At 43.8% G+C, this 24,639-nt stretch overlaps 1 protein-coding gene across 7 annotated transcripts in view; it reads right to left on the reverse strand.

The window, feature by feature from the left end:
* The window catches only part of OSBPL3 (oxysterol binding protein like 3), a 173,154-nt gene that overhangs the window by 9,482 nt on the left and 139,033 nt on the right, over positions 1 to 24,639 (reverse strand). For all 7 annotated transcript variants that reach the window (XM_025873042.2, XM_025873043.2, XM_025873039.2 and 4 more), the window contains 6 exons: positions 23,729 to 23,979; positions 20,932 to 21,069; positions 11,580 to 11,643; positions 8,072 to 8,150; positions 6,723 to 6,867; positions 3,464 to 3,608 (listed from right to left, as the gene is read on the reverse strand). In XM_025873042.2, the coding sequence (XP_025728827.1) occupies positions 3,464 to 3,608; positions 6,723 to 6,867; positions 8,072 to 8,150; positions 11,580 to 11,643; positions 20,932 to 21,069; positions 23,729 to 23,979 (822 nt within the window). The remainder of the gene's footprint in view (positions 1 to 3,463; positions 3,609 to 6,722; positions 6,868 to 8,071; positions 8,151 to 11,579; positions 11,644 to 20,931; positions 21,070 to 23,728; positions 23,980 to 24,639) is intronic.

The raw sequence follows: 24,639 nt of genomic DNA on the forward strand, positions 1-24,639 counted from the left end.
TAAACACGTTAAGGGGCGCCTGGGTGGCTCAGTCATTAAGCGTCTGCCTTTGGCTCAGGTCATGGTCCCAGGGTCCTGGGATCGAGCCCCGCGTCGGGCTCCCTGCTCAGTGGGAAGCCTGCTTCTCCCTCTCCCACTCCCCCTGCTTGTGTTCTCTCTCTCGCTGTGTCTCTGTGAAATAAATAAAGTCTTTAAAAAAAATAAAATAAACACATTAAAAAGAACTCTGGGTCCATTTTTTCCAGACGAACAAGACTCTCACTCTGGAGAATCCATTTTTCATTTAAGAGATATCAAATCCTCCTGGAACTCTGTGTAGTTCCTAGACTAGTGTGGAACCCATAGCAAGTGAAGGTTATTCTTTTCTTCCATGCCTGCCCTTCTTTTTACCAACTCTTGTCCCTCCAAATCTTACATATTTAAATTTAAATCTAGTTCAGCTGAAGCCAGGAGTAAACATGGGATTACACCAGCAGAAATGCTGCCTGATGTGAAGGGGACAGAGAAAATGGGACCAAATGAAGTAAGGCTGTTGGACTACTGCCATTCTACAGGATGGGACTATCCAGCTCTCCAGCGGCGAACATGTTGTTATCATTCAAGGAAAGGGAAGAACGAGTGAAGGTGATTCAGAGATCATCAAGGCTGCCCTTCCCACCACAGGCCCAGACTACACAGGCCCAGGGGGGAAGGCTGCCTCCACCTTTCAAAGGGTGGGGCCACTGCTGCAGTTTCAACCTGCCCTGCAGCCACCACCTAGAGCCTTGGGGGCCTTGGGAGCAGGGCCTCTGCCCCAGCAGATCCAGAGGGCGGGGCATCGAGCCAAAAAATTATCATCTGCTGTCTTAGGATCTAATGGCATTTTGCTTTTTTTCTTTTTAAAGATTTTATTTATTTACTTGACAGAGAGAGAGAGGCAGCGAGAGAGGGAACACAAGCAGGGGGAGTGGGAGAGGGAGAAGCAGGCTTCCCGCGGAGCAGGGAGCCCGATGCGGGGCTCGATCCCAGGACCCTGGGATCATGACCCGAGCCGAAGGCAGACGCTTAATGACTGAGCCACCCAGGCGCCTCTAATGACATTTTTCTTACTGGGTTTTGGACTTATCTGGCAGCCATCACCCCTTTCTTCTTTCCTATTTCTCCTTTTTGGAATGGGCACGTCTATCCTACGCGTGTCCTGCCATTGTATTTAGAAGCACATTTTGGCTTCACGGGTTTACAGCTGGAGAAGATGAATTATACCTCAAGTCTCACCCATACCTGATTTAGATGATATTTATCTGAGACTTTGGATTTTAGACTTTAGAGTTGACGCTGGAATGAGTTAAGATTTAGGGGGCTGTTAGGATGGAATAAATATTTTACATGTAAGAAGGGTGTGGTTTGGAGGGGGGGCAGGGGCAGTGTCATGGGCTGAATGTTTGTATCTTTCCAAAAATTCATATGTTGAAGCCCTACCCCTTCGTATGGCTGTATTTGGAGAAGGAGTCTAAGAAAGGAATTGAGGTTAAATAAGGTCGAACGGGTGCAGCCCTGATCTAGCGGCTGTCTGCAAGCCAAGAACACGCTCTCACCAGAACCCAAATTTGCCAGCACCTTGGTCTTTGATTTCCCAGCCTCTAGAACTGTAAGAAAACACATTTCTGTTGTTTAAACCACCCAATCTGTGGTATTTGTTATAGCAGCCCAAGTGGTCTAATCCAAGTGTATTGCTCTAACTTGAATCCCAGATAAAAATCAAGCTAAAAATACCAAGTTTACATATTGAGTAAATCAAATGCAGGCTAATAAAATCCACTCCTAGCCTAGCAAGAGTTACTCTCATGTACAAATACAAACACTTTCCATGAACTATTCTGCAAACCCAGTTTTCCAAGCTTTAGGAGTCCTTTCTGTCTAATTTTAACTCTAATCTTCCATGTATCCTAGTCATGAAAATCGTAGCAAAGCTTCCTACTGTGCCTTCAAAAATCCAGCCCAGTCTCCCAACCACTGGAGTAAAGACAGTGGTTCTTCTTGAAGATGGTCCAGGGACGCTCATGGCCAAGGCAGAAACACAAAGTCCGAGAGCAACAACAAGCGTAACAGCTCACACCCACCGTGTGCTTTGTCAAGGCGCTACTTTAACATCCCAAAGAAGAAGGCAATTTTCATCTCTGATACATACTTTAAGCAAAGGGCAGTGTCTCTCTGAACTTCTAAAGCTTGGAAGGTGGCCACTGATGCCGATTCATTCTGGCTTCATGGCCACCTCTGTGACCATATATGGTTGCTACCCAGTGACAGAGACACTGTTGGTTGCTTACCCTACAGTTATTTCCCTTTCTTACTTGCTAATGGGAAACTGATCTGTTCATATGGCATTGCGTCCTCCCTTGGGGGTGAATCTAAGCCCATCTGAATCTCTTCTGCCTACCCAGTTGCCCCTGACTGGCTCAAGGATGGGTTTGGACCCACTTGAGGCTGACAAGACTTAATGATACATTTGCTGGGGAATCCTAGTAAATATTTCCTGAAAAAAAGGCACAAGAGAAGACAACTCTTTTGTTCTCGCTTCTCTCCTGCTTAGTGACCTGTCACATGGGGATATGATATTGAATCGTGGTAAGTGTTTTACATCCATGAGGGGACACATCACTGCCATATTGGGAGTGGAGGAATGTGTCGTCCGTGGTCTGTGCTCTTGACACAGGTACGTTGCCTGTATAACAACCGGGGGGCCATCCAACCCCTTACTTGTTAAGTAATAGCACACATCCTGATGGTTTAAGTTACTATTAGAATGGTCTTTTTGTCTTATTTTGATCAGCCTAAAGCATACTAATGGTGGTATCTCAGAACAATCATTTGTAATATGGCCAAGACTTGGAAATATACTTATCAGATTAGGAGGTGGACAAAGTCTTAAAATGTTTTGGAGGCCATGGTATGAAGGTTTGGCTTCCCTAGCCCTCCCCATAGCTGCTTCAAGGGCTCAGTATTTTCTAGAATTACAAGAGAGACCAGAGTGGCTAATGGTATTGGGTGAATCTGGGAGACCCCTAACTTTTATAGGAGCCCCAGGTCACTCTTCTTGTCTAGTAAGTTTTCTCTTTATTCATTCTTACTCTAGAATGACCTCTTGTACTTCACTGCCACTCCTTCTCAACACCCAGGATAGGCACAGGAGTGATGTGTGTAGCCCGGAAGACTTCCTCGGAGAGAGTAACCGTGGATGAGCAATGGCTTTGTTCTGGGATGAAGAACCCAGGACCTAGCAGACCACCTGAGGTGTCGGTGAGAAGCACAAGGATGAGTTTGAGATAGGACTGGTGAATGAAAGAAGGGCTGGTTGCTCGAACAGAGTTCAAAGCAGGCAGAGGCTGGAGACCCTGGACGGCAGACACTGATGCCAGCCCGTCCGCAGTTCCTCTGGCCATGCCCCCCGACCCCTGGCCCGAGACTGATTAACCGGGGTACCGACTCGCTCTCCAGACACAAGCGGACGAAGAGGAGCCACCGCAGTAGATGCTTTCGTGCCATTTCCCGAAGAGCCGATGCACCGCTTTTCCATTCTTGTCAAATACTGTACCTTCAATCTCACGGGCGTTAGTGCTCCAGTATTTCGCCTAGGATTCAAATGAGAGTTAGCGGTTTAGTACTTTGGAGTCAACTTATTATAGATATTAAGAGAAAAACAAAAGTAAAGAAAAAAAAAAACCATAGGACTGAGTCTACATTGCATATAATTTGCCAGTTCCGGGTTCTGGCTTTTTTTAAAATCATACTTTTAATTACTTAATAGAAATTAACATCTAACCCTTTATTTATTTATAGTTTGCAACGCAACAATCAACATTTGTGAGAGATACAGGTTTCTCCCCCCTACCTTTGTTACATACAACATCAGAAGGCAAGGCTCAGGTCTCACACATTGGCCAAGTAATGCGGTTGGCTCTTAAGCCCCTCCCCACCCCCACCGCCCGGGAATAGCTGTTCTGTGGATGTCACCATGGCTCTTGACTATTACAATTTCAGAGAAAAGTAACTCATATATATTTTTTCTCGACAGGAACTAGACAGTCTTTTGTAAACCAATAAAGGAGGCTCCTTTGTAAAGCAACCAATTTTCTGTTTCTCCCACCATTTCTCCCCCAAACTAGATTTGTTCATCCAATCCACTGGAACGTGATGCGACCCATATTCACCCTGTGGATTGGTCCTGATCTGAGAGCAGCGCAATCCAGCTCAGCCTTGCGGGTTTTATACAGTACCGCAAGCTGGCCAGCAGAGGGGGGTCGAACTCCCTAGAGTGGATTTTTCCTCGAGTCTCCCAACTACCTGGCTGCCCTAAAAAATCTCTACGAAAGAATGGAAGGCATTACTTCATAAATCAAAACTCCTCGTGCTATTTTCATCCAAAACAGAATCCATATTTGGAAGCCAATAAAGTTGAGCAACATTTTGGGGCCATATTCTGGTGGTTTGATTTCCCCATTTTGTGTCTGTGGGGAAGATGGGAGGAAGGGCAGAGGACAGCAACATCACAGAGCTGCATCAGAAACATAAACCTGAGGTCTCTACTCATGTAAAAATGGAGGAAAAGGGAAACAAATGCTGCCTAGGCTCTTAAGTTTATTCGGAAGCAGGAGTCAGATTTTCTGTTACAGATACTTGCTGACAAATCCAATGCTGGCAATACGGTGGGACGCCCCAGAGGAAGGCAGTCCATCTGGGAAGGGCTACATCTGCTTTCAGAGTCTCTTTCAACACCAGGGACACATCCAGTGTTCTACTTCCCTCCTCTCTCATAGCCACAGAAATCGATCCTCTGGCCCTAAGTGTGTGAGTACCAGGTGGATGGTAGAAAGGGGACTCGAGCACATTTTCTTGGGGGAGCCGCTGAGAAGCAGGTGCCCTCACCTGGACGGGGGCATATATCCCTACTCCAGGTTGCCTTTTCTTCTTTTTGCAGAGAGCCTCCGTGAAGTTTTCGAGGCAGGTTCATTTTTATTTCACCCTAAACACTATTAGCTTTTTATCTGTCTACACTCCAGTCTGAATTATAGGATATAAGACAGACTCCAGTCCACCTCTCCATAATGTCCCCCAGCAGCTAGAGGTGGTGCGGAGAGGTACTGCATGAAATTCCACAATTAGAGCCTCATCTCTCTGCTTAGGATTTTGACCTTAATTAAATGCAAATACTCCTTTAAGACCATTTTAAATTTATGAAATTTTTTTTAAAGATTTTATTTATTTATTTGACAGAGAGAGAGATAGTGAGAGCAGGAACACAAGCAGGGGGAGTGGGAGAGGGAGAAGCAGGCTTCCCGCTGAGCAGGGAGCCCGATGTGGGACTCGATCCCAGGACCCTGGGATCATGACCTGAGCCGAAGGCAGACACTTAACGACTGAGTCACCCAGGCGCCCTAAATACATGAAATTTTTAAGGGCAAGAGGAATCTAAGGGAATCAAAGCACTTGGAAAGTTAAGCAGACTATTCCATGCTTTTGCCTTTGGCCAATCTGTTCATTTACCCTATGAATGTTCATGAGCCTTTCCAGACATCAGCCTCCAGCAGTGAGCAAGATTAGATCAGGCTTTTGCCTTTCCCGACTCAGGGATGGTGAGGAGGGTGAGGGGAACAGAAAATGAAAATACCCAAGTAAACCAACAGTGAGCAAGTTAACTCTGGGTGGGAATGAACACTTTGAAGAGAATGGGATGTGACAGAAAGTGACTAACAAGGCAGGGCTGATGATGGAAGGATCTGGGGAAAGGGACCCAAGCAGAAGGAGGGGGAGAGAGAAGAGCCAGTGTGGTCAGAGGATGGTGGGGAAGGAAGGGGAGGAGGGGGTGGGGGGAGCTGAGACTGGAGAGAAAGGAGTGGGTGTGCGCGTGCGCGCATGCACACCTACGCACATATCGGCGGGTGTGTGTACATACAGCCATGTGTAGGCTTGTGTGTTCACAGAGGTGCATACGTGCGGGTGTGCGTGCGCGTGTGTGAACATAAGGGGTGGGTGGGCAGCGCATACCACACAGGGCCTTGTGGGCATTGTCAGGAGGCGGGCTTTTATACTGGGAAAGATGGAAGTTGTAGGGGGGGACTTCTGTGATATACACCATGACTTTCTTTTTTTAAATTCTAGTAAAATATACATAACAAAATGTATCCCTTTAACCATTTCTAAGCATACAATTCAGTGACATTAAACACATTCACAATGCTGTGCAACCATTATCATTATATATTTCCAGAACTTTTTTCATCTTCCCAAACTGAAACTGTGTGTCCATTAAACACCAAATCCCATTCCCCAACCCCCCAGCCCCTGGTATCACCGTTCTACTTTCTGTCTCTATGAGTCTGACTGCTCTAGGTACCTCACAAGTGGGGTCACACAGTATTTGTCCTTTCGTGTCTGGCTGATTACACTGAGCATAATGTCTTCAAGCTTCATGCATATTGTCGCATGATGAGTTATGTTTTAAAAGGGTCCCTCTGGCTACTGCCTTGAGGACAGACCATAGCGGAATACGAGTGGAAGGAGAGAAGCCAGGGCCATGGCCCTGATCCAGGTGAGAGAGGTTAGGAAGGGGGACACCAGGGAGCTCCTGGCATTGTTTGTCCGATGGCACCAGGGGAAGGTGAGACGTTCCGAGATATCCTGTGCCCTCGGGCCCCAGCTCTGCCAAGGCCTTTCTAGGGTCGAGCTCAAGGGGCCACCTGGGTTACCTTTATAAAATTCACTTTGCAGTGGCAGGAGTCATCATTCAGGTTCTTGATGACAATCTCTCCGTAGTGCTCAATCCACCTCTGCCCACTTAAGATGTTATGGATGCAAGAGGTCACTTTGTTCCACTCAAAATGATCTCCGAAGCTGTAAAGGAGGAAACAGTGACGTTAACAATTCCCAGAAGAGCCAGCAGCAAATGCAAACAAATATTGCTATTTAAAAAAATAAGTCACAGGATGAATTACTCATTTCTTCGTTTACGGAACCAACACTGACTGAGGGCTGAAGCCGTGCTGGGCCTCGTGAGCTTCCGCTCTCTGAGGAGACACGAGGGTACAGCGGGCCACGGCAGGCCACAGCAGGCAGGGTTGGGCACTCCGGAAGCTGCCAGGGATTTCACTAGAAGCTGGTGATCTGGAAAAACCCACTCTCTCTTTGGACAGAGGAGAAAACTGAGAGCCAGAGGTGATTTGTCTAAGTCATCAGACTAGAAAAGGGAAGAGGCAGTGGGGAAGGTGTGGTGTTCTCACCATCTCCTCTCTCTCTGCACACACACACACACACACGAACACACACATCTATATGTGTACATATGTATACCTGTGTGTGTGTGTGTGTGCAGAGACACAGATCTATCTCATATATAAATCTTAAGATACACATGTCTTAAACCTTTTTATGATGCGAAAGTATTCAGGCACCGCTTACAGAGTCATATAACAGTTGTGAGGATAATGGTAATAAGACCAAACACTTAACATGGCATAGGCTCTGTGCCAAGTACTTTTTTCAATGCTTTACGTATATTACCTGTTTAATCTTCACAGCAGTCCTGCAAAGTAGGTAGTTTATTATTCCCATTTTATAGATGAGGGAACTAGTGATCAGGAAGGTTAAGTAACCTGCCCAAGGATTTGCAGTTAGTAAGTGAGCACCTGAGTCCTGCTGGCCCCACCCTAGAAGCCACCCTCGCAGCCATTTTGCTTTATAAATGAGGATCAATAAACCCTGGAGGATCAAGATCATATTTTTCTTAAAAGGAATTTTGACAGTGAGGTACGACAACAATGTTAAAGCAAAACTACCATTCTTGATTTTGTTAGAAAGTGAAAATGAGTTTTTAAAAAGCTTCTGTTCAGGGAACTTTGGTTTCCAGGTAGCATTCCCATTTGAAGGAAAGAAAATGTGAGCTTGTCAAAATGAGCTACATTTGAACTTACTGTCAAACCAATTAAAAGAAAAAAAAAAAAACATATACTCAGCACCATGGGGTATAATGGGAATCCCATTCCTAAAGCTGTATCTTGGCCCTAAATTCTGTGCAGTTCCCAACCACAGAAGAACTTACGCTGGCAGAGTCACATGGGTTGTGCCAATGGGAACAATTTCCATAGATTTGCCCCAGAATTTGTTTTTCCATCTCACATCTGAAATGAAATACCAATTAGCACATATTTAGCAGGAGAGCTACACAGATCAAAGAATTCTTAGGCTGGATAAATAATCCCTACATAGAACAATCTCTTCATAATAAAATCCATTACATTATAGGGTAACTTTTCATTCAATCTAAGTACCAACTAAATATCTGGAACAAAATCAGGAAAATTAAAATTATAAGATAAAGTCCCTCTCTTGGGACTCATGGTATGAAAGGCAGACAAAAGTGAAAACAAGTAATACTCAAACAGAGAGGCAGGGGTTATAACTGAGTATATTTTAAGACGAAATGGAGCCAGAGAAGCAGGAATGACCAACACTCTTGGGAAAGCATTAGGAGGGGCCACTTAGATCAGGCTTTGAAGAATAAGCAGGAGTTCACCAGGCAGAGAAAAAGGGATAGAAGGTATAAGACAGCTTGTTCCAAGGGAGAGAGATATAAGAGAACAGGGTGTGCGTCTGTCCTATGGGTCTTGGATTGTTTAGAGAGAAAAGCAGAGAGACAGACTGAGTACAAAAACAGTGGGCTCTAGGAGCCAGGCAAGGAAGTTTGGTATGTATGCACTGGGGGGAAATAAGATGTTTGTTTAGACAGAAAACACATGTGATTAGATACAGACTTTGCAAAGACAATTGGGAGTAATACAGGGAATGGACCAGGAGCACAAGAGATGAGAAGCAAGGTGACAAGTTACAAAGCTGCTGTAACTGATCAAGAGATAAGGGAGGATGAAGTGAACTAAGACAGTAGTGGATAGAGCAGAAGGGAAGGATTCCAGAACCAGGAAAGAAGTAGAAATAGAACTAGTTGGCAAATTAGATGCAGATCCTGAAAGACAGGGAGAATTTGTAGATGATTTCGTATTTATCTCACTTGCATAAATGGTGGCACCAACAGGGAGAGAAATAGAAAAAGAATAGGGTAGAGGGCGCCTGGGTGGCTCAGTCAGTTAAGCGTCTGCCTTGGGCTCAGGTCATGATCCCAGGGTCCTGGGATCGAGCCCCGCATCGGGCTCCCTGCTCAGCGGGAAGCCTGCTTCTCCCTCTCCCACTCCCCCTGCTTGTGTTCCCTCTCTCGCTGTCTCTCTCTCTCTGTCAAATAAATAAATAAAATCTTTTAAAAAAAAGAGAGACTAGAAATAGAATTTTAAAAAGGGATAGAAAAAGGATGGCAGAGACAGGTGATTGCTCTGAGTGCGGCATGACAATACACAGACCCTGGGGGAGCAAATGTGAAAGCAGGGAGGCCAGTAGGGTGCCATGGCCATGATCCAGGAGAGTGAGAGGGCTGGGACCAGGCAGCCCCTGGCCACATATACATGATTTCACTTAAATAAAATATCCAGAACAGGCAAATCTATAGAGATAGAAAGTAGCTAAGGGTTTGCCTAAGGATGAAAGAGGTTGATGGAAGTTGGGGTGGGGGTAGGTACTAGCTAACGGGGTTGTTGTTGGTTTTTTTGTTTTTTGGAGTGATAATAAAAATGTCCTTTTTTTTAAAAGATTTTATTTATTTATTTATTTATTTATTGAGCTCGAGCGGGGGGAGGGGTAGAGGGAGAGGAAGAGAGAGAATCTCAAGCATATGCCGCACTGAGAACAGAGCCCAACGCAGGGCTCAGTCCCACAACCCTGAGATCATGATACGAGCCAAAATCAAGAGCCAGATGCTCAACTGACTGAGCCACCCAGGTACCTCTGGAGTGATGAAAATGTTCTTAAATTGATTGTGATGATAATTGGACATCTTTGTGAATATCCTAAAAATCATCGAACTATACCTTTTAATTAGGTGAATTGTATGATATACAAATTATAGCTCAATAAAGTTTTTACCAAAAAAAAAAAAAAGATGACTGTTTAAAGCAAAAGCAGTAATGATGTATTGTGGGGTTTATAACACACATAAATAAAACATGTCCACAATGTGTGAAGTGGCATAATATTACTTGAAGACAGACTTATGATAAAGATACATAACATAAATCCTAAAGTAATAACTGAAAAACGAAACGAGGAGGTATAGCTAATAAGTCTACAAAGGAGATATGAGGGAATCATAGAAAGTATTCAGTCCAAAAGAAGGCAGAAAAAGAAAGCAAGGGAAACAAAGAACAGATGAAACAAAAAGACAACAAATACTAAGAGGCCACATTTAAATCCAACTCTATCAATAATCATAATAAATGTAAATGGCCTAAGCAACATGATTAAAAGGCAGAGAAATGTCAGATTGGATTAAAAAGCAAGATCTGGGAGTTGTGAGCCTATGGGAATAGGTGGGACTGCCCAGGAAAAAGGCTGATGAGGAAGAAAAGAAGGGGACCGAGGAGAAAACTGTTGTGTAAGGTGAGGAGCACAGAGAAACTACTTGGAGAAAATCCTTCTCGTTGCCTAATCCATTACTTAAAAATAATAATAAAGTGCTTACAGGGTCAGTAACATTTAGCAATTAGAAGGTTACAGATCTTCTAAGAATTATTCCCAGGGGGTTTCAGTGAAATTAAGAGATGTTTTTAATCAAGCTTCAATTCTAACCTTTAATGGCAAAGATTCAGAAAAAGTACTATGGTACTTGTAACCTAAATTGGAATTTTGCCTCCAGAGAGAGGACCTGGGTGGCTGGGGACTAAGGTGGGGGAAGGAACTTTTTTTTTTTTTAAACAAAGTGTATTTTCAAAACTCTTAAATTATATAGATTTTTTTTTTTAAGGCAAAGGGGTAAATCAAGTGTCATCACTGTTAACAGAGAAAAATGCTTTAAAAACCGATGTGTGCTCATTGTCTGGAAAGCCAAGATGCTCAAATTTTCCTCAAATTGTACACTGTGCCTTTTGAATAAATATATAAGTTAATAAAATTAATTAACCCATTTAGAAAATATTTGCGGTCTTATTTATTCTTCAGAACAACCCACCCTCTTCCAAAATCCAAAATCCAAACTGAATAGAGAGACAACGACCCCCAAACTAAAAAAAACCAGCAATCTAAAACATGCTGTTTAGAAATAAAATTAAAACTTTTCAAAAGCAAAAAGAACCCTGTTGTCTAGACTCTGATAAATACCTGTAAATATTTAGTGTCTCTTGAAATACACAAGGCATTTCAAGTGGCTGTGGAATTAGAGAAAAAGTTACAGGAGTAAATAGTGGTGGCCCAGACACAGATGAAGAATTTTTTTTTTTTTTTTAAGGCACAACTAAATTATCCTCCTGAATCCTTAATTACGAAGTAGGCAAGTATCGGTAATTGTTCAGGGATGAGAGGCAAGAATACCAAGTGGTGCAGACCCATGCAACAAGGCCCAAGTCCAGGGTCCTACCTGTGATCTTAAGAAGCACTTGCAGTAGTTCCTGAATAAAACAGATCTATAACATTACAAAAAATGACAGAGGACAAATATATGAGCACATTACCTTGCCAGAAAACAAAATTTCCAGACTCAGCGTGACAAGCAGAGATAGGTGGATGGTGGCTGACCTGATGGAAACAAAGGCCAGAAAACAAAAACTTAATTCACTCTTGGGTCTCATGAAATCCATTCCTTCGCCCCTGCCTTGAGAGGTAACACTGTGCAGTGTCTAAGTGAATGAAAACTTTAGTTTTCCTTCAACAAACCGGTCCTCAAGAGGGCGCTCCTGATACAGTCAGCCCCAGTTCACTCAAGTTTGTCAGGCCTGAGAAGAAATCAGTTGCATGGAAGCCTCCTGAAGTACAGGAAAAACAGCCAAGAGGCAAATGTTGGGGATAGAGACACGTTTTGAAAGATGTAAAAACAAAAGCAGGGTCAGGCAAGGGCTGCCCGCTCTTAAACCATATAATCCGACACTGGCTACCCATGTCAAAATGTCTATTAGCTGTTGAGAAAGTACCTGCAAATGTTTTAATTAAGGTATCAGATAATAAATATTTTAAAATGCTACCTCTGAGAAACACAAAAATGTTCTTGGCTCAGCAGGTTTTGTTGTTTTGAAAACTCTGCATCACAAAACTCAGCCTCTTTTCAAATCACCTATAAGACTGGTCCAAGACAATTTTTTAAAAGAATAATGTTTCTATAAAAAAGAGCCAAGCAATTACTGAAGAAACGTTAGTCAACTACTAAGAAAAACATTTTATTCATTTTCTGTCAAGATAAAAAATTCTTGAGTAAATATGTAATTTTGTTCCAGGAAAGAGAATCCCCTGTAATGGAGGCTGTTGCACATTTCCCTGGGTTTTGTCCTTGGGGTCATTACTTCTGTTCTGTTCACTAATGAAGAAGCTAAAGAGAAAATGGCTCCTGAGCTGGGTTTCTTCATTATCTCAGTAATTCGAGGCAAGTGAGCATTGTACGTACCACGATTATAATTCAGGACCAGTGAACCCAGACTAATGCAGCCAGCAGTGTCTCACAGTTTCTCTGACGTTGCGGGTTCTTAGCAAGTATCTTACATTTAGAGCATCCAGCCTAATGCCTCCATCACATATGAGGAGACCAAAACCAGAAAAATTCAGTAATGTTTCCCAAACACACCGACAGGGAAGAAACAGAGGTCAAACCCAGCATTTTCGGTTTACGTCAGTGGTATTCATTCAATGGGGAGGTGACACATCTCCAACCACTCACCTTGCTCTGGACCCTCAGCTGTAATGAGGAACATGGTCTGAAAGCCTGTCACTTTAGGTGGAGAACTCTAGAACAGGCTAGGCTAGGCGAGTCATTCCACATACACATTTAACTGACGGAATTTCAACTGTACCAGCTTGACCCGAAGAAAAGTAGAGACAAAGATTTCAATAGTCCATGTATCTTTCAGGTCTCAATAAACATAAATGCCAGATCTGATATGAGGTGGGAGATGCAAATTTGCTACCCCTTGGATGATTTCAGTTCCCACAGGCCTCTTAGGAATGTGGCCCCTCGCTCTGTGTCTATGGGATTTTCCAGAGCAATTTTCACTTCCAGCATGATTTAGAAGCCCAAGTCCTAAAATGCAACTCTCTGCTGGCCTTCATTGTCTTTTTTTCATTGAAATCCTTGGAGATATTTTATATCACAAAATGCTGCATCCCTGTTCCCCCTTCCTCCTCACCAGCTCTCAATGAAAACAGTGGAGTTAACTATTAAACCTTGGGATCATATAGAACAAAACCAGGGAAGACAACACCTGCCCCCTACTTCTTCCTTCCCTCCCTCCCCACCCCTCAGTGCCCCCGGTGAGGAGCTATGGAATGTGCCCCTTCCCCCAGAACATAGGCATATTTTAAAGTGGATTATTAAAAGTAGATCATATTCATTCCCACAGAAACAATGTAGTAAAAAATGCAGGGTTCACAGCCTTGATCAAGAATTTGGCATTTTATAGGTGTGGCCAAATCTGGCTACAAACGTCAAACATCAAAGCAAAATACAGTATATACAAACTATAAACCTCTTCTGTAATAATTTTAAATCCCATAAAACTGGGATAAATATACTACCCACATGAATTATAAAAGAAGCCCTATCATACCATAAAATATATATACGTCCCATAAAAATGCAACTTCGACCTTTTAAAGCTAATGTGTCAAATACATGAATCAGTGCTTAGCAGAGTACCTTTACGTGGGTTCAAAAGCTGTTTTCTGGATGAAGAAATTTCAACATTCAGATATCAGTGATTTTGCTTTTTTTTTTTTTTTTTTTTATGGCTTAAAAGGGCCTTTGGGAGTGATTTATTTGGTGCACATTGCTTTTAAGAAGTTAACAAAGCTTCCCAGGAAAATTAAAGTGAAGTCTTATTTTCCTTTGAGATATTTCCTCACAACAGGTATTTATTCATGAAACATTCCTGGAGCACCTACCATGTGCTGCACTAGCATCAGGGAACAAGGGGGTACTTCTGGAGTCCCAGGGATGTAGGTCTTAACTCGGCAACATCATCTAATGGCTGAAGGGCCTTGAGCAAGTGTTTAAGCCTTTGGGCCCGAGTTACCTCATCTATAAAATAGGGCTAAGCCCACTGGCTTTACAAACAAAAAGATGACACATATAAAACTACAGAACCTTATGCTGGTAAGAAGTGGGCAGGGACTAAATTTTAGCCATTTCTCATCAGTAGTATTTCCATTGAGTTACCATGGTGACCTTGTGTCTTCATTAGCCTTATTCTATAAATTAGGAAACAAAGAACCTGTCCAATGCTACACAGTTAATTAGTGATGGTGGGGGTGCTTTAAACTAAGGTCCTCTGATCTCAAATCCAGTGCTTTTTTATGTCCCAGTTGTCTCTCTATGGCTGCTCTCAAAGCTGGGCTCTGGTCCTCCCCAAAGCCTCCACACACCATTAAGATCTCATGGATATTTAGACAAAGAATCTTTTGAGTCTGAACTTCCAATTTCTCTGAGTCTCATTTATGTCATTGTAAAATGAGATCTGAGGGTCCCTCTGACTTCAAAATGCTCTAAAGCTAATATCTAATTCTCAATGTCTCTTCAAATCCTAGCATCGGTGGATGTCAGCCAATTGGAAAAAGATTATACTAAGGCTTTGACTAACTCAAAGGTCCACTGAAAGGGGGTAATTCAAGGTTCATAATCTAATTTTTGTTGATGGCAATCTTTTTTTTTAAAATCTACTGGAATAGAGAATGATGAGCCCAATCTAACCTATCTAGGTGTTGGATTTAGTTGAGTTTCTATTCTCGTTACATCTTAACCCAGATGTAACCCAGAAAGGTATTTGAGTCTGAACTGACCCAGCCCTGAAGCAGACACTGTCTGTCAGCTTACTGGATAAATCCAATTTAGATGGGTTTTTAGCATCCCTCTCTGCCTCTTCCTCTCCATCCCAAATAAGAGCAATTTCCAACTGGTAAAGATTCCCAAACATTCAGGAATTTAGCATATATGGTTCTTACTGTGCAGGTATTTATATGTATCTTTCTTTCTATAAGCCCAAAGTCAGTGAGTTCCCCTACTAGTTGAGAATTCCTGTCATTTATTTGTATATCTCAAGACTTTCTTCACCCTGACCTGATCATTTTTTATTGATGCTTTAAATGTACTTAATATAAGACGTGAATGGTATGGGGAGAAGCAGGTGGGGAAAGAATACATTTTAATATTTGCGTATTTGTGTGAGTATATCTTTTTCAGATTTAGAAAAATATTCCTTAAATACATCACTTCTGCAGCTGTCCAAGGACCTAACTATAGATTCTACCCAGTTCCTGACTCGCCTCCAACCTCGAAGGGCAGCTTATAGAAAAGAGGACAAGTGCCAGGTGAGAAATCATGCAGGTGCAGGAGCCAGGTGAGAAATCCCATGGCGCTCACCGTTTACTGACTGCCTCTGATGTGTCCAGCACTGTCCTAATCACTGAAGAAACAATACATTTTGGTGCAGAAGTGGGCGAGATAGATAAAGAAATAAGGACATAATTTGTCGGTAGTGACAGGTGTTAAGGAGCAGAATGCAAGGCATGAGGATGGGGGGATGGTAAGTGGGAGCGCTATTCTAGGCAGGGTGGTAGGGGCAGGACTCTCTACAATGGAATCGTCTGGGGCTAGAAGAAATAAGGAAGTTCACCACATGGAAAACTGGGAGAAACGCACCCCAGGCAGAGGACACAGGCACTGCTCAGGGCTGGCCAACGCTCTGAATATTATAAGAGAGGCAGAAGGCCAGTGTGGCTGACGCCAAATGAGCAGAGGTGGGACAGGCCTGATCTCCAGGGCTAGCATCTCAGGGGCTTTGAGAGGCCATGGCCAGGACTTTGGATTTTATTCCAAGTGACAGGGAAAATCATTGGAAGGTGTAGAGCAGGTGTTGCTCCTGTTTTGAAGCAATCATTCTGGCTGTTGGGTGAGAAATTGGTTATGGAAACAAGAGACCCGCTAATGAGTCTACTGCAATGATCCTACTCATTGATTACGTTGGCTTGGGCTTGGAGGCCAGCACCAGTGGGGGAGGCAGTGAAAAATGGCTGGCTGCTGATCAATAGGATATGGATTCTAAGAAAAAGCTATTAAGGATGATGCGAAGGATGCTGGCCTGATTCTGGGGGAGAATGCAGTTGCACCAATTATTTTCTCTTCCCCCATGTTCAGAGTTCATCACTTTGTTTGACAAACCCATGGCTTCTCGCCAAAACCAGAAACAAAAACACACATTAAGTGATGACTTGACCCAGAAGTGGAGAACTGGTTTAGCTGCCTTGTATTTGATCAATTGCTAGTTCTATTTGAACAGCCTGCATTTCCCTTCTGATAACCTCTTTAAATAAGATGCCACTTTAATCAGTAGTGACAAACTCTGCCTACTAGTAGATGAAAGAGCTGTTTTATCGTGAGTGAGCATGCAGGGAGAGAAGTGATAGGTATGGTATTTATAAGTCTGTCCAAGAATGTGTGAGTGAGCATGCAGGGAGAGAAGTGATAGGTATGGTATTTATAAGTCTGTCCAAGAATGTATGTTCAGAGTTCTCGTGATGAGTAACAGAAAAGCAAGGAGGGCTGAGGCCAGGGAGCAAAGGAGAAAAAAAAGATTTCATTTGCATCTTTTATAGGTTAGTAACTTCCAATAACTCCATTTAGCTTTTCTGTCATGAACTCTCAACAGTACATGGCTGGGGGAGGGGGACCCAGGGGGAATAAATGGTTAGAATGACTGCAACAGTGATCAGACAACTGACGTTCCAGAGCCCCACCAGGAAATGATCTCTTCTAGGTAATAGCTTCACTGCATAGCCTTTACATATAAAACCTTTCCCAAAGGTATAAAAAGAGAAGCAAAGCTAACTGAAATCAGTTTTCTGAACCACCCAGTCTCCAATGAAGCTCCAAACCAGTTGGTCAGCTGCCTGCCAGGGGGCAGGAGAACCAAGTAAGGAAGAACCTGTCAGCAGGACACCCAGTCCCAGAGGAGAAAAAGGAAGTCCTTTCTGAATTCCCCTTTTTCTGAGCTTATTTAGACAGCCAAGGCTGAATCACAGTTCTTGGCACAAAGCAAACTCCTCCCTGGAGAAGGTGGAAGAGCCAGGGGGTAGAACACAGGAGAGGAATGTTTCTGATTTACTCCTGAATGTTGCTTATTCACAAAGGCCACGCCCCGGACAACAATGGGAGCTGGGAACAAAGTCCCACCCGAGTTTGGTCTAAGTGACAATGGCAGGCCAAGTCCCATCGTCTGATCAGCATACATTAACACTATTTTCCCATTGGCAGCCAATGACCCTGGCAGCTCTGAGCACCGTAACTACACCTACAAGAGACCCCAAGAAAGGTGAGGGAGACCACTGGAGTCAAACAGCGGGCACTGAGAAAGGCTAATGCTCTAGGCCTCAGTTACCCTGCCTCTCTAACTGATCCTCACCTCACCTGCCACACAGCGGTATTTTGAAGATAAAAATAAGATCCTGAGCAAGTTCGAAAAGCACAAAGGACTCTGCAAACCTAACAGTTATTGTTGTGAGGAAAATGTGAACAGCAAATGCCTTCGCTGGTCTCTGACCGCATGAGTCATTTTGATGGTGCATTTTGGGGTCTTTTAGGTGAGAGACAATACCGAGGAGCGAAGCTGTGATGAAGCCAAACCCTGTGAAGAAGCAATTACTTCAATGTCTTTGGCCACTGACCACTTCGAGCAACCACATCCCCACCCAAACCACAAAACAACATCCAGAGCCTTGGAGTAAAGGATAGATGTAGATTTTCAAATCTCAAAAACTCCATAGAAGAGTCGAGTTACCGTAGTTTCCTTCCAGGTCCTTTCACTTGGATATATGAGTTCCATCAACATGGAGCTCATGTTAGAGTAAAATCCCACCCAAAAATACTAATTTGGGAGTCCTACCCAGCTTATTACATTAGTCATTCAGTAAACTCAACTCACTGCAGAGAGGTACAAGAAAGCAAAGCCAGCCTCAAACTCTGAAAGCTGAAGTGCATCACCTGCACATAATGCATGCTGGTAGAGTCATGCTGCTCCATAAAGCAGAACGTCTCCTGGGCCAGAAGCAGAAAGAGCCACACTGGCAGGTACCAGCGTGCAACATCCTAAACAGCCCGGCGCGCTCTGTCAGTGTGTGAAATTAGAAGGTTTTCATGCGCCATGAGTCAGCGGGTCAGCATAAACAAGGCTGGGAGAGGGAGGGCAGGAGGCTGAGCTCATGTGTCTCCTGGTGGCCAGGAAAGGGAGAGCCCTGCCCAAACCCCTTCCACTCCTGGGGCAGTGGGCAGCTGAGCACCTCGAATTCAACAGTCACCTCTCCTTCTCATTCTACACTCACCTGGTAATGAAATTCTGGTTTCCCAAGTAATCTTTTTATGGAGAAAGGATGCCTGGCCATGTGATCAAGGCCTTCTGGTCCCCAGGACAGGTCTATTTTTTATAATAAATGCGTAGAATAGCATCCTAGTTTATACGTCAGTTTCTTAAAGGCTTAGCTAGGGTGACTCTGTCCTTGGGAGACTCATCCATTCTTGGGTGTAGTCAAAGAACCCAACACCTGAGGCCATAAGGCGAAATTCCAGGCAGATGAAGTGGCTCCATCACGATCAGGACTGGTGGTACCACATGGCTGGCTTTCCGTCAGGGACTCACCAGGCACAGTCTGCCCTTCAAACCACTTGAATTAGTAGAATAGATATATCTTATTTACTATTCTTAACACTGCATAGTAAAAAGAATTTTAAGAGTTGCCTCTGAAGATGAGAGCAATAACCATGTGCAGAATGTTTACTGTCTTCAGTGCAAGTATTTTATATCCTAGTGTAGTATTTCACTTGAGCCTTACTGCAACCTAGGAGTTAAGCATTATCATTCCTGTTTTAGAGATAAAGACACTATTGAGGCTCAGAAAGTTTAAGTAGCTTAGACAAGGCCACACACAGAGGAAGTGATGGGGTTAGGGTGTGAGAGCAGGTGTCCATTACACCCAGCACACCCTATACTACTAACAATGACCAGATCTCTTTCTTGCTTATTTCCTGGGGATCCATTTCACGGAACCAAAGACTGAGTTATATAATGCTCTTTCTGTCTTTGTGCACACGTGTCCAGGAGCTCTGCTTTCTCTCTCTGCCACCACTGGAGGTGTGCAAGCAGATCCTGAATTTGGCCCTGCCCTGTCAGGGGCTTACGGGATGGAAGCTCAGCTTTACACGCAAGCTCACGTTACTACTCTTTTCTTACACCATTCATCCTCTCCTGATTGTCTGCTGGAGTCTGGGCTATTTTGGGCCGTAATTCTTTCACATGAGTGCATATAATGCCATGGTAACCAAATTATATTTTCATTTATTCCCATTCCATTTTAGCTTTAGTATTTAAATAACCCAGTTGAATTTGAATCGAATTATCTTTTCCTTTTAACTACTGATTTAACTCTCACTTCCTCAGTATCAGTATTTAATTTGTTTTAGCTTCTAAATGGAAATCTACTAAAAATGTGCTTTGGGATTATTATATGTTCCTTTCCCTTTGAGTCTCAGAGAACGCTGCTTGTCCTTGACAGTGAAGACCAGCACCATCCTCCTAAGTCTCTCAGCTACACCGCCTTTCCTTTCCTACCCCCAAAATGCAAATCCACTGATAAAGGGGGCAGCAAGATAACAGGAAGGAAAATAATATGCTAGCATCCCACCCATTTTCCCTCAGTTTTCTAAGAACTGCGAGGAGAGAAATGTATCAAAGCAAATGGATTTAATGTTCCTAGGCTGACATTTAAGAATATGCGGAGGGTGGACATGTTGGGTCGTTGTTTTAACTAGGGGTGCGAGGATTCTTCTTTATTTTCGGTACCAGTGCATCCTACCTTAGCTGAACAATTCCTTACTGACAGATACTTGGGATGTTCCCAATATCCCACTATTACAAACTGGTGTCGTGCATTAATCATGACTGCAAACACTCATATAACACTTCACCCTCCATGTACCAGACACCACACCCAGTGTGTGGTAGAGACTATCTCATTTAATCATCACGAAGCCATCTGAGGTCTGTACCACCGTCATTATTTCCACCTTAAAGAGGAAACTCAGGCATAGAGAGGTTAGGTAACTTGCCCGGGGTTACAAACCTGGTGAGAGGTAGAGCTCAGATTTGAACTTACGCTGGCTCCAGAGACCCTGCTCTCTCTTCTCGAGTATCATTATCGACTAATGCTTAGGTGGGAAAGGCTCATGGAACTTCAAGGAATGCAGGCTACATAAGTATAAAGGATGTCCCTACATCAGATGAAGACAGGCATTGTCTGTCCCCGGCTCCCATCCCGCCGCAGTCCCCCTGCACTTGGAACAATGCTGGGTATGAGTTACACGCTCAAGAAATATTTATTGATCGAATGAATAAATACACGAATGAATGATGCCTCAAGAATAATGTCTGTATTTGGTGCTACCCGTTTTGATGGGGGCATTCATATTCTAGAAGGACAAGGTCAATGAGTAAGGGCGCACACTTGAAACCTTTAAAATCAGTTTGGCAAATGCTTCATCCTTTGCAAATGTGTCCCATTATGGCTCCACACAGCGGGCCCCGTCGACGCCTACGGTCAAAGGCCTGCTCGGCCCTGCTAGTGTCTTCATGCTCATGCGGGTGGTCAGGCTCCGGTGCAAGGGAAATCATTCCTTCTCTTTATGTGTAAAAGCACTATAATTATCTCAGCTGCTTTAAAGCCAGCAAAAGGTGGACAATAAATATTTCAAAAGCACATGTAATGGAAGGTGTAAGCAACTCCTCCAGGGCGGGTGGGTAAAAAGGGTGTATGCAACAAATAAAAAGGGTATATATCCACCTGTTCTGAAAAGAACCGGAAGCCTTTGTCCTCACGGATACACTCATATGTTTCTCCAAGAAGAGGATTAAAGGGCTTGCTCCCAGCTCGGAAGTAGCTAGATGCATATGCCGATACGGCAAAAGCTGCCACGTACACCTGAGGAGGGAGGAAAGAACTTGATTATTTCTCTGTCACCAAGACATTTTTTTACGAAGACATGAACAAAATAAAACCTTTATTTCTCTCTTTATGGGTTATTTTGGAAAGCAAACAACTTGTCTCTGGTTTAGAGACAACCAAGCCAACTTTGGTTCAAAGCGGCAGGTTTAAATAAAGTTCATTTTGGCCCAGAGACAAACGAAGCAAACATTTGCAAATGGCCCGTCTGCTCTGATGCCAGTTGGGAGAGGCTTCCAAGAGGATGATATTTATCAAGTGAGCTACCCTGTTTTCTTCGAGCTGTTAAGCTAAGTCCAGTACCTCTAACCCTGATAATCAGGAAGGAGAGAGAAGAAGAGCATAAAAAGGAAAGAAAAAAAAAAAGCCAAACTTCCCTCAAAATTCAGGAAAAGCAACCCATTCCTAGCTGGATGCCGTGGAAACCTACAAGCTCATTTTGACAAAAGAAAATCTGATAGGAATTTCCTGAGTTTCCTGTAACAAGCCACAGGACAGGGCATGGTGCCTTTGAAAGAGTCTTGGCTCTTCTGGGAGGGAAAATGAAAAATCAAAAGGCAAAGGAAGGACAGACTACAGATAAACATGAAATAAGCACTCACTGTGAGGCTCTCAGCATTTTTATCAGTTCCCTTTTCAGGGCACCAAAAAGACCCATTATTTTTCTTGTCTTTTTTGGGGAGCGGGTACAGAACATTGAACCTAGGTAGTGATGGCAACTTCCCCTTTCTACCAGTGAGTAACAATCTCAATGCCTCCCCTTCCCAGCACATTCCATGAGGTTTCTTATACTGGGGGGGTAAAAAGCTGAGCACCTTTCATAAATGTTCACTAGTCACACAACTTCTCTTAAGCCTTTTGCAAATAGGACCCACCTTTCCACTCGCTTATAAAAACCAATTCAGTATGCTAAGTTCTGTCTTTGTTCTGGAAATCTGGGGTCTGTTCCTTTCTTTGCTTCCCCATATGTTGGTTACCGGTTAAACAGTAAGCTCACATTGCCTCTCTGGAATGCTGAAACAACCCTGAATCACCTTCACAATTTAAAATAAAACATAATCTGGTATCATCCATAAGGCTGGGGGCAGAAGGGAGGGAAGGAGCAGGCACCATGAGTCAACCTGAGAGGGATCCTATGCAGGGGCATGAGCTGACCTGCAGGGCAGTGAACAGCCCACAGCTATGGTTCTTGGGCAATGCCTTCCTGTTCTTTCCCTCCAGGTGCATTGTACTGGAATGCAAAGCCTTCCCTCAAACTCCTTCTCCAGGTCAAGTCCACCAATCTATCAGCTGACATCCTAAGGGTGTCTAAATCGCCACAAGAATGAAACACCATGAAGAATATTTTCATCTTCAAAGTCAATCTTTTAAGAATAGAACTGTCCACAAATGTTGACTTTCCACACTTGCTTTAGAAGCTATTTGCCTCCCTTTGTTCAGCAGAAATTCTCTAGGAAAGAGTAACAAAGAAGATAAAAAAAAAGACCCAAAAAACACAGAGCTTGTTTTTTCTCTCCTATTCTTATTATCATTAGTATCAAGAAAGTCTCTTTGACGGAGAAGTCCCCGGAGACTGTGGAACAACATGGGATGCCTCTCTCATCCACAGCCAGATTTCCCCTTCATCTTCAAATTACTAATGTAATGAAGTTTTAGTAAGGGTCAAAACTATGGAATGCTTAGAATTTAGAAAAGAATGGTGTCCTCCATCACTGAGAGGATGACTTAGGGTCAGGTCCCCGAAGCCCAGGGGCTGCGCCGACTCCAACTTAGCCCATCAGCAAATGCCCAGGACAAAGACTGCATTCGGGGAAAGACACTGAGGTCCCAGCCGCCCATACAAACAATGGCCTTACTGTGGAGCAGGTAACATAGGAGGGAGCCAAGAGAGGGAGACACTCGGCTAGTCACAGAAAGGGCCAATTTGACTGTCATCTGACCACCAGGGTCCCTTATCACCACCCCACAAGACAGGGGAAAGATGAGAAACACCTGGGGGCGCCTTCGCTGGACGACCCATCACGTGATCAGAAGTAATACTGAGTAGCGAACAGAAGGTGAATTTTTCTAAGATGAGTTTTTGTTTTGTTTTGTTTACATAAAGAGTGGGGGTGGAGCAATCATCTTTCTTATGTAAAAACCTCGACTACAAACGTTATTTTCAAAAATCTAGTTGCTTGTGGGACCCCAAAATAAACAAAAACATTCTCAGGGGAAATTCACCCGGACAAGAAAAACCACCTGAGAAATTAAATTCTGTCTCCCCGGGATAATAAAAAATAAACATGCAGACAGCCCTCAAGACACGCTATCCAGTCAGGCGTATCAGAACAATCACTTGTAAGGTTCTGGAGAAAAAGGAAGCGTAAAACCACAGAGCAGAACTACCCAGAGGCACCAACTGTCACAGAGAAGCTCCCCCAAAACGGCAAATTCTGACACATGATGGAAAACCGCTGGGCACAGGGGAACCAGACGCTGGTGAGAAATGAACGTGTCTGCACAAGAATCCAGAAGACACAAGGCGGAGCCGAGAGCTTGGCTCTGCTCGGCCTAGCACCGCTGGGCCCCTGGGAATGGCCTGCTGGCGGCTCGGGCGCAGGGGCAGTACCGCCCCACTGGAAGGTGAACTCCTCACCATTCTTTCCAAGGCGCTGGGGATCTGTGCGGCCTTGTCCAGAAGCTCGCTGTACTCCAGCTCCTCGCAGAGCCGCTGCAGTGTGTTCAGGGGCTCATTCAGCTCCACTGGCATGGCCACTTTGGACAGATCCTTCCCAATGTTATTCCGCAGGATGTTCCACAAGCTGATGGTACTGGCGCTGGGGCACGGGGCCGGCAAGCAAGTTCTTCGTTTGGACTTGGCTTCCCCACCACTTTCGAGGACAGGCCCTGAAAGGGAAATCAGCCTCGTGGTTTCCAGAAGACTTTTTATTTTATTACTTAAAAAAATACAGAAATAAAACCTGACCCAGCAAGTACTCGATTCTACTGTTAGTCTCAGTTATCTAGGACTGAAAGTCAGAAAATAAAGAGTTCCGTGCAGCCCAACTGAGCACCCAAAATTACACGTGCTAAAACTCGTGGGCTTTACTCACAGGGAGGTCTTCAAGTTCCTACTCAGAAGCTAGTGCCTCATAGCTTAAATACACTTAGGATAGAGCTGGAAACTGGATTTCTATGCTTGTAGCAGTTACTGTTTATACCTTTCAACTCTTTAGATTTTTATTTATTTTTAAAATTTTTTTTTTGATTAGGCTCCATGCCCAGCGTGGAGCCCAACGTGGGTCTCCAATTCCTGACCCAGAGATCAAGACCTGAGCGGAGATCAAGAGTCAGACGCTTAACAGTCTGAGCCACCCAGACGCCCCTAAACTCTTTAGATTTTTTAAAAAGCACTTCAAGCTCTGATTAAAAACTTTTTTTTAAAGACCGTCTTTTTTTTTAAGATTTTATTTACTTATTTGACAGAGAGACAAAGGGAGCAAGCACACAAGCAGGGGGAGCAACAGAGGGAGAAGTAGCTCCCTGCTGAGCAGGGAGCCCAAAGCA

This window comes from Callorhinus ursinus, unplaced genomic scaffold, assembly GCF_003265705.2.
Source record: "Callorhinus ursinus isolate GAN/ISIS: 27379988/994484 unplaced genomic scaffold, GSC_fseal_2.0 scaffold12, whole genome shotgun sequence".
Classification (NCBI taxonomy): domain Eukaryota; kingdom Metazoa; phylum Chordata; class Mammalia; order Carnivora; family Otariidae; genus Callorhinus; species Callorhinus ursinus.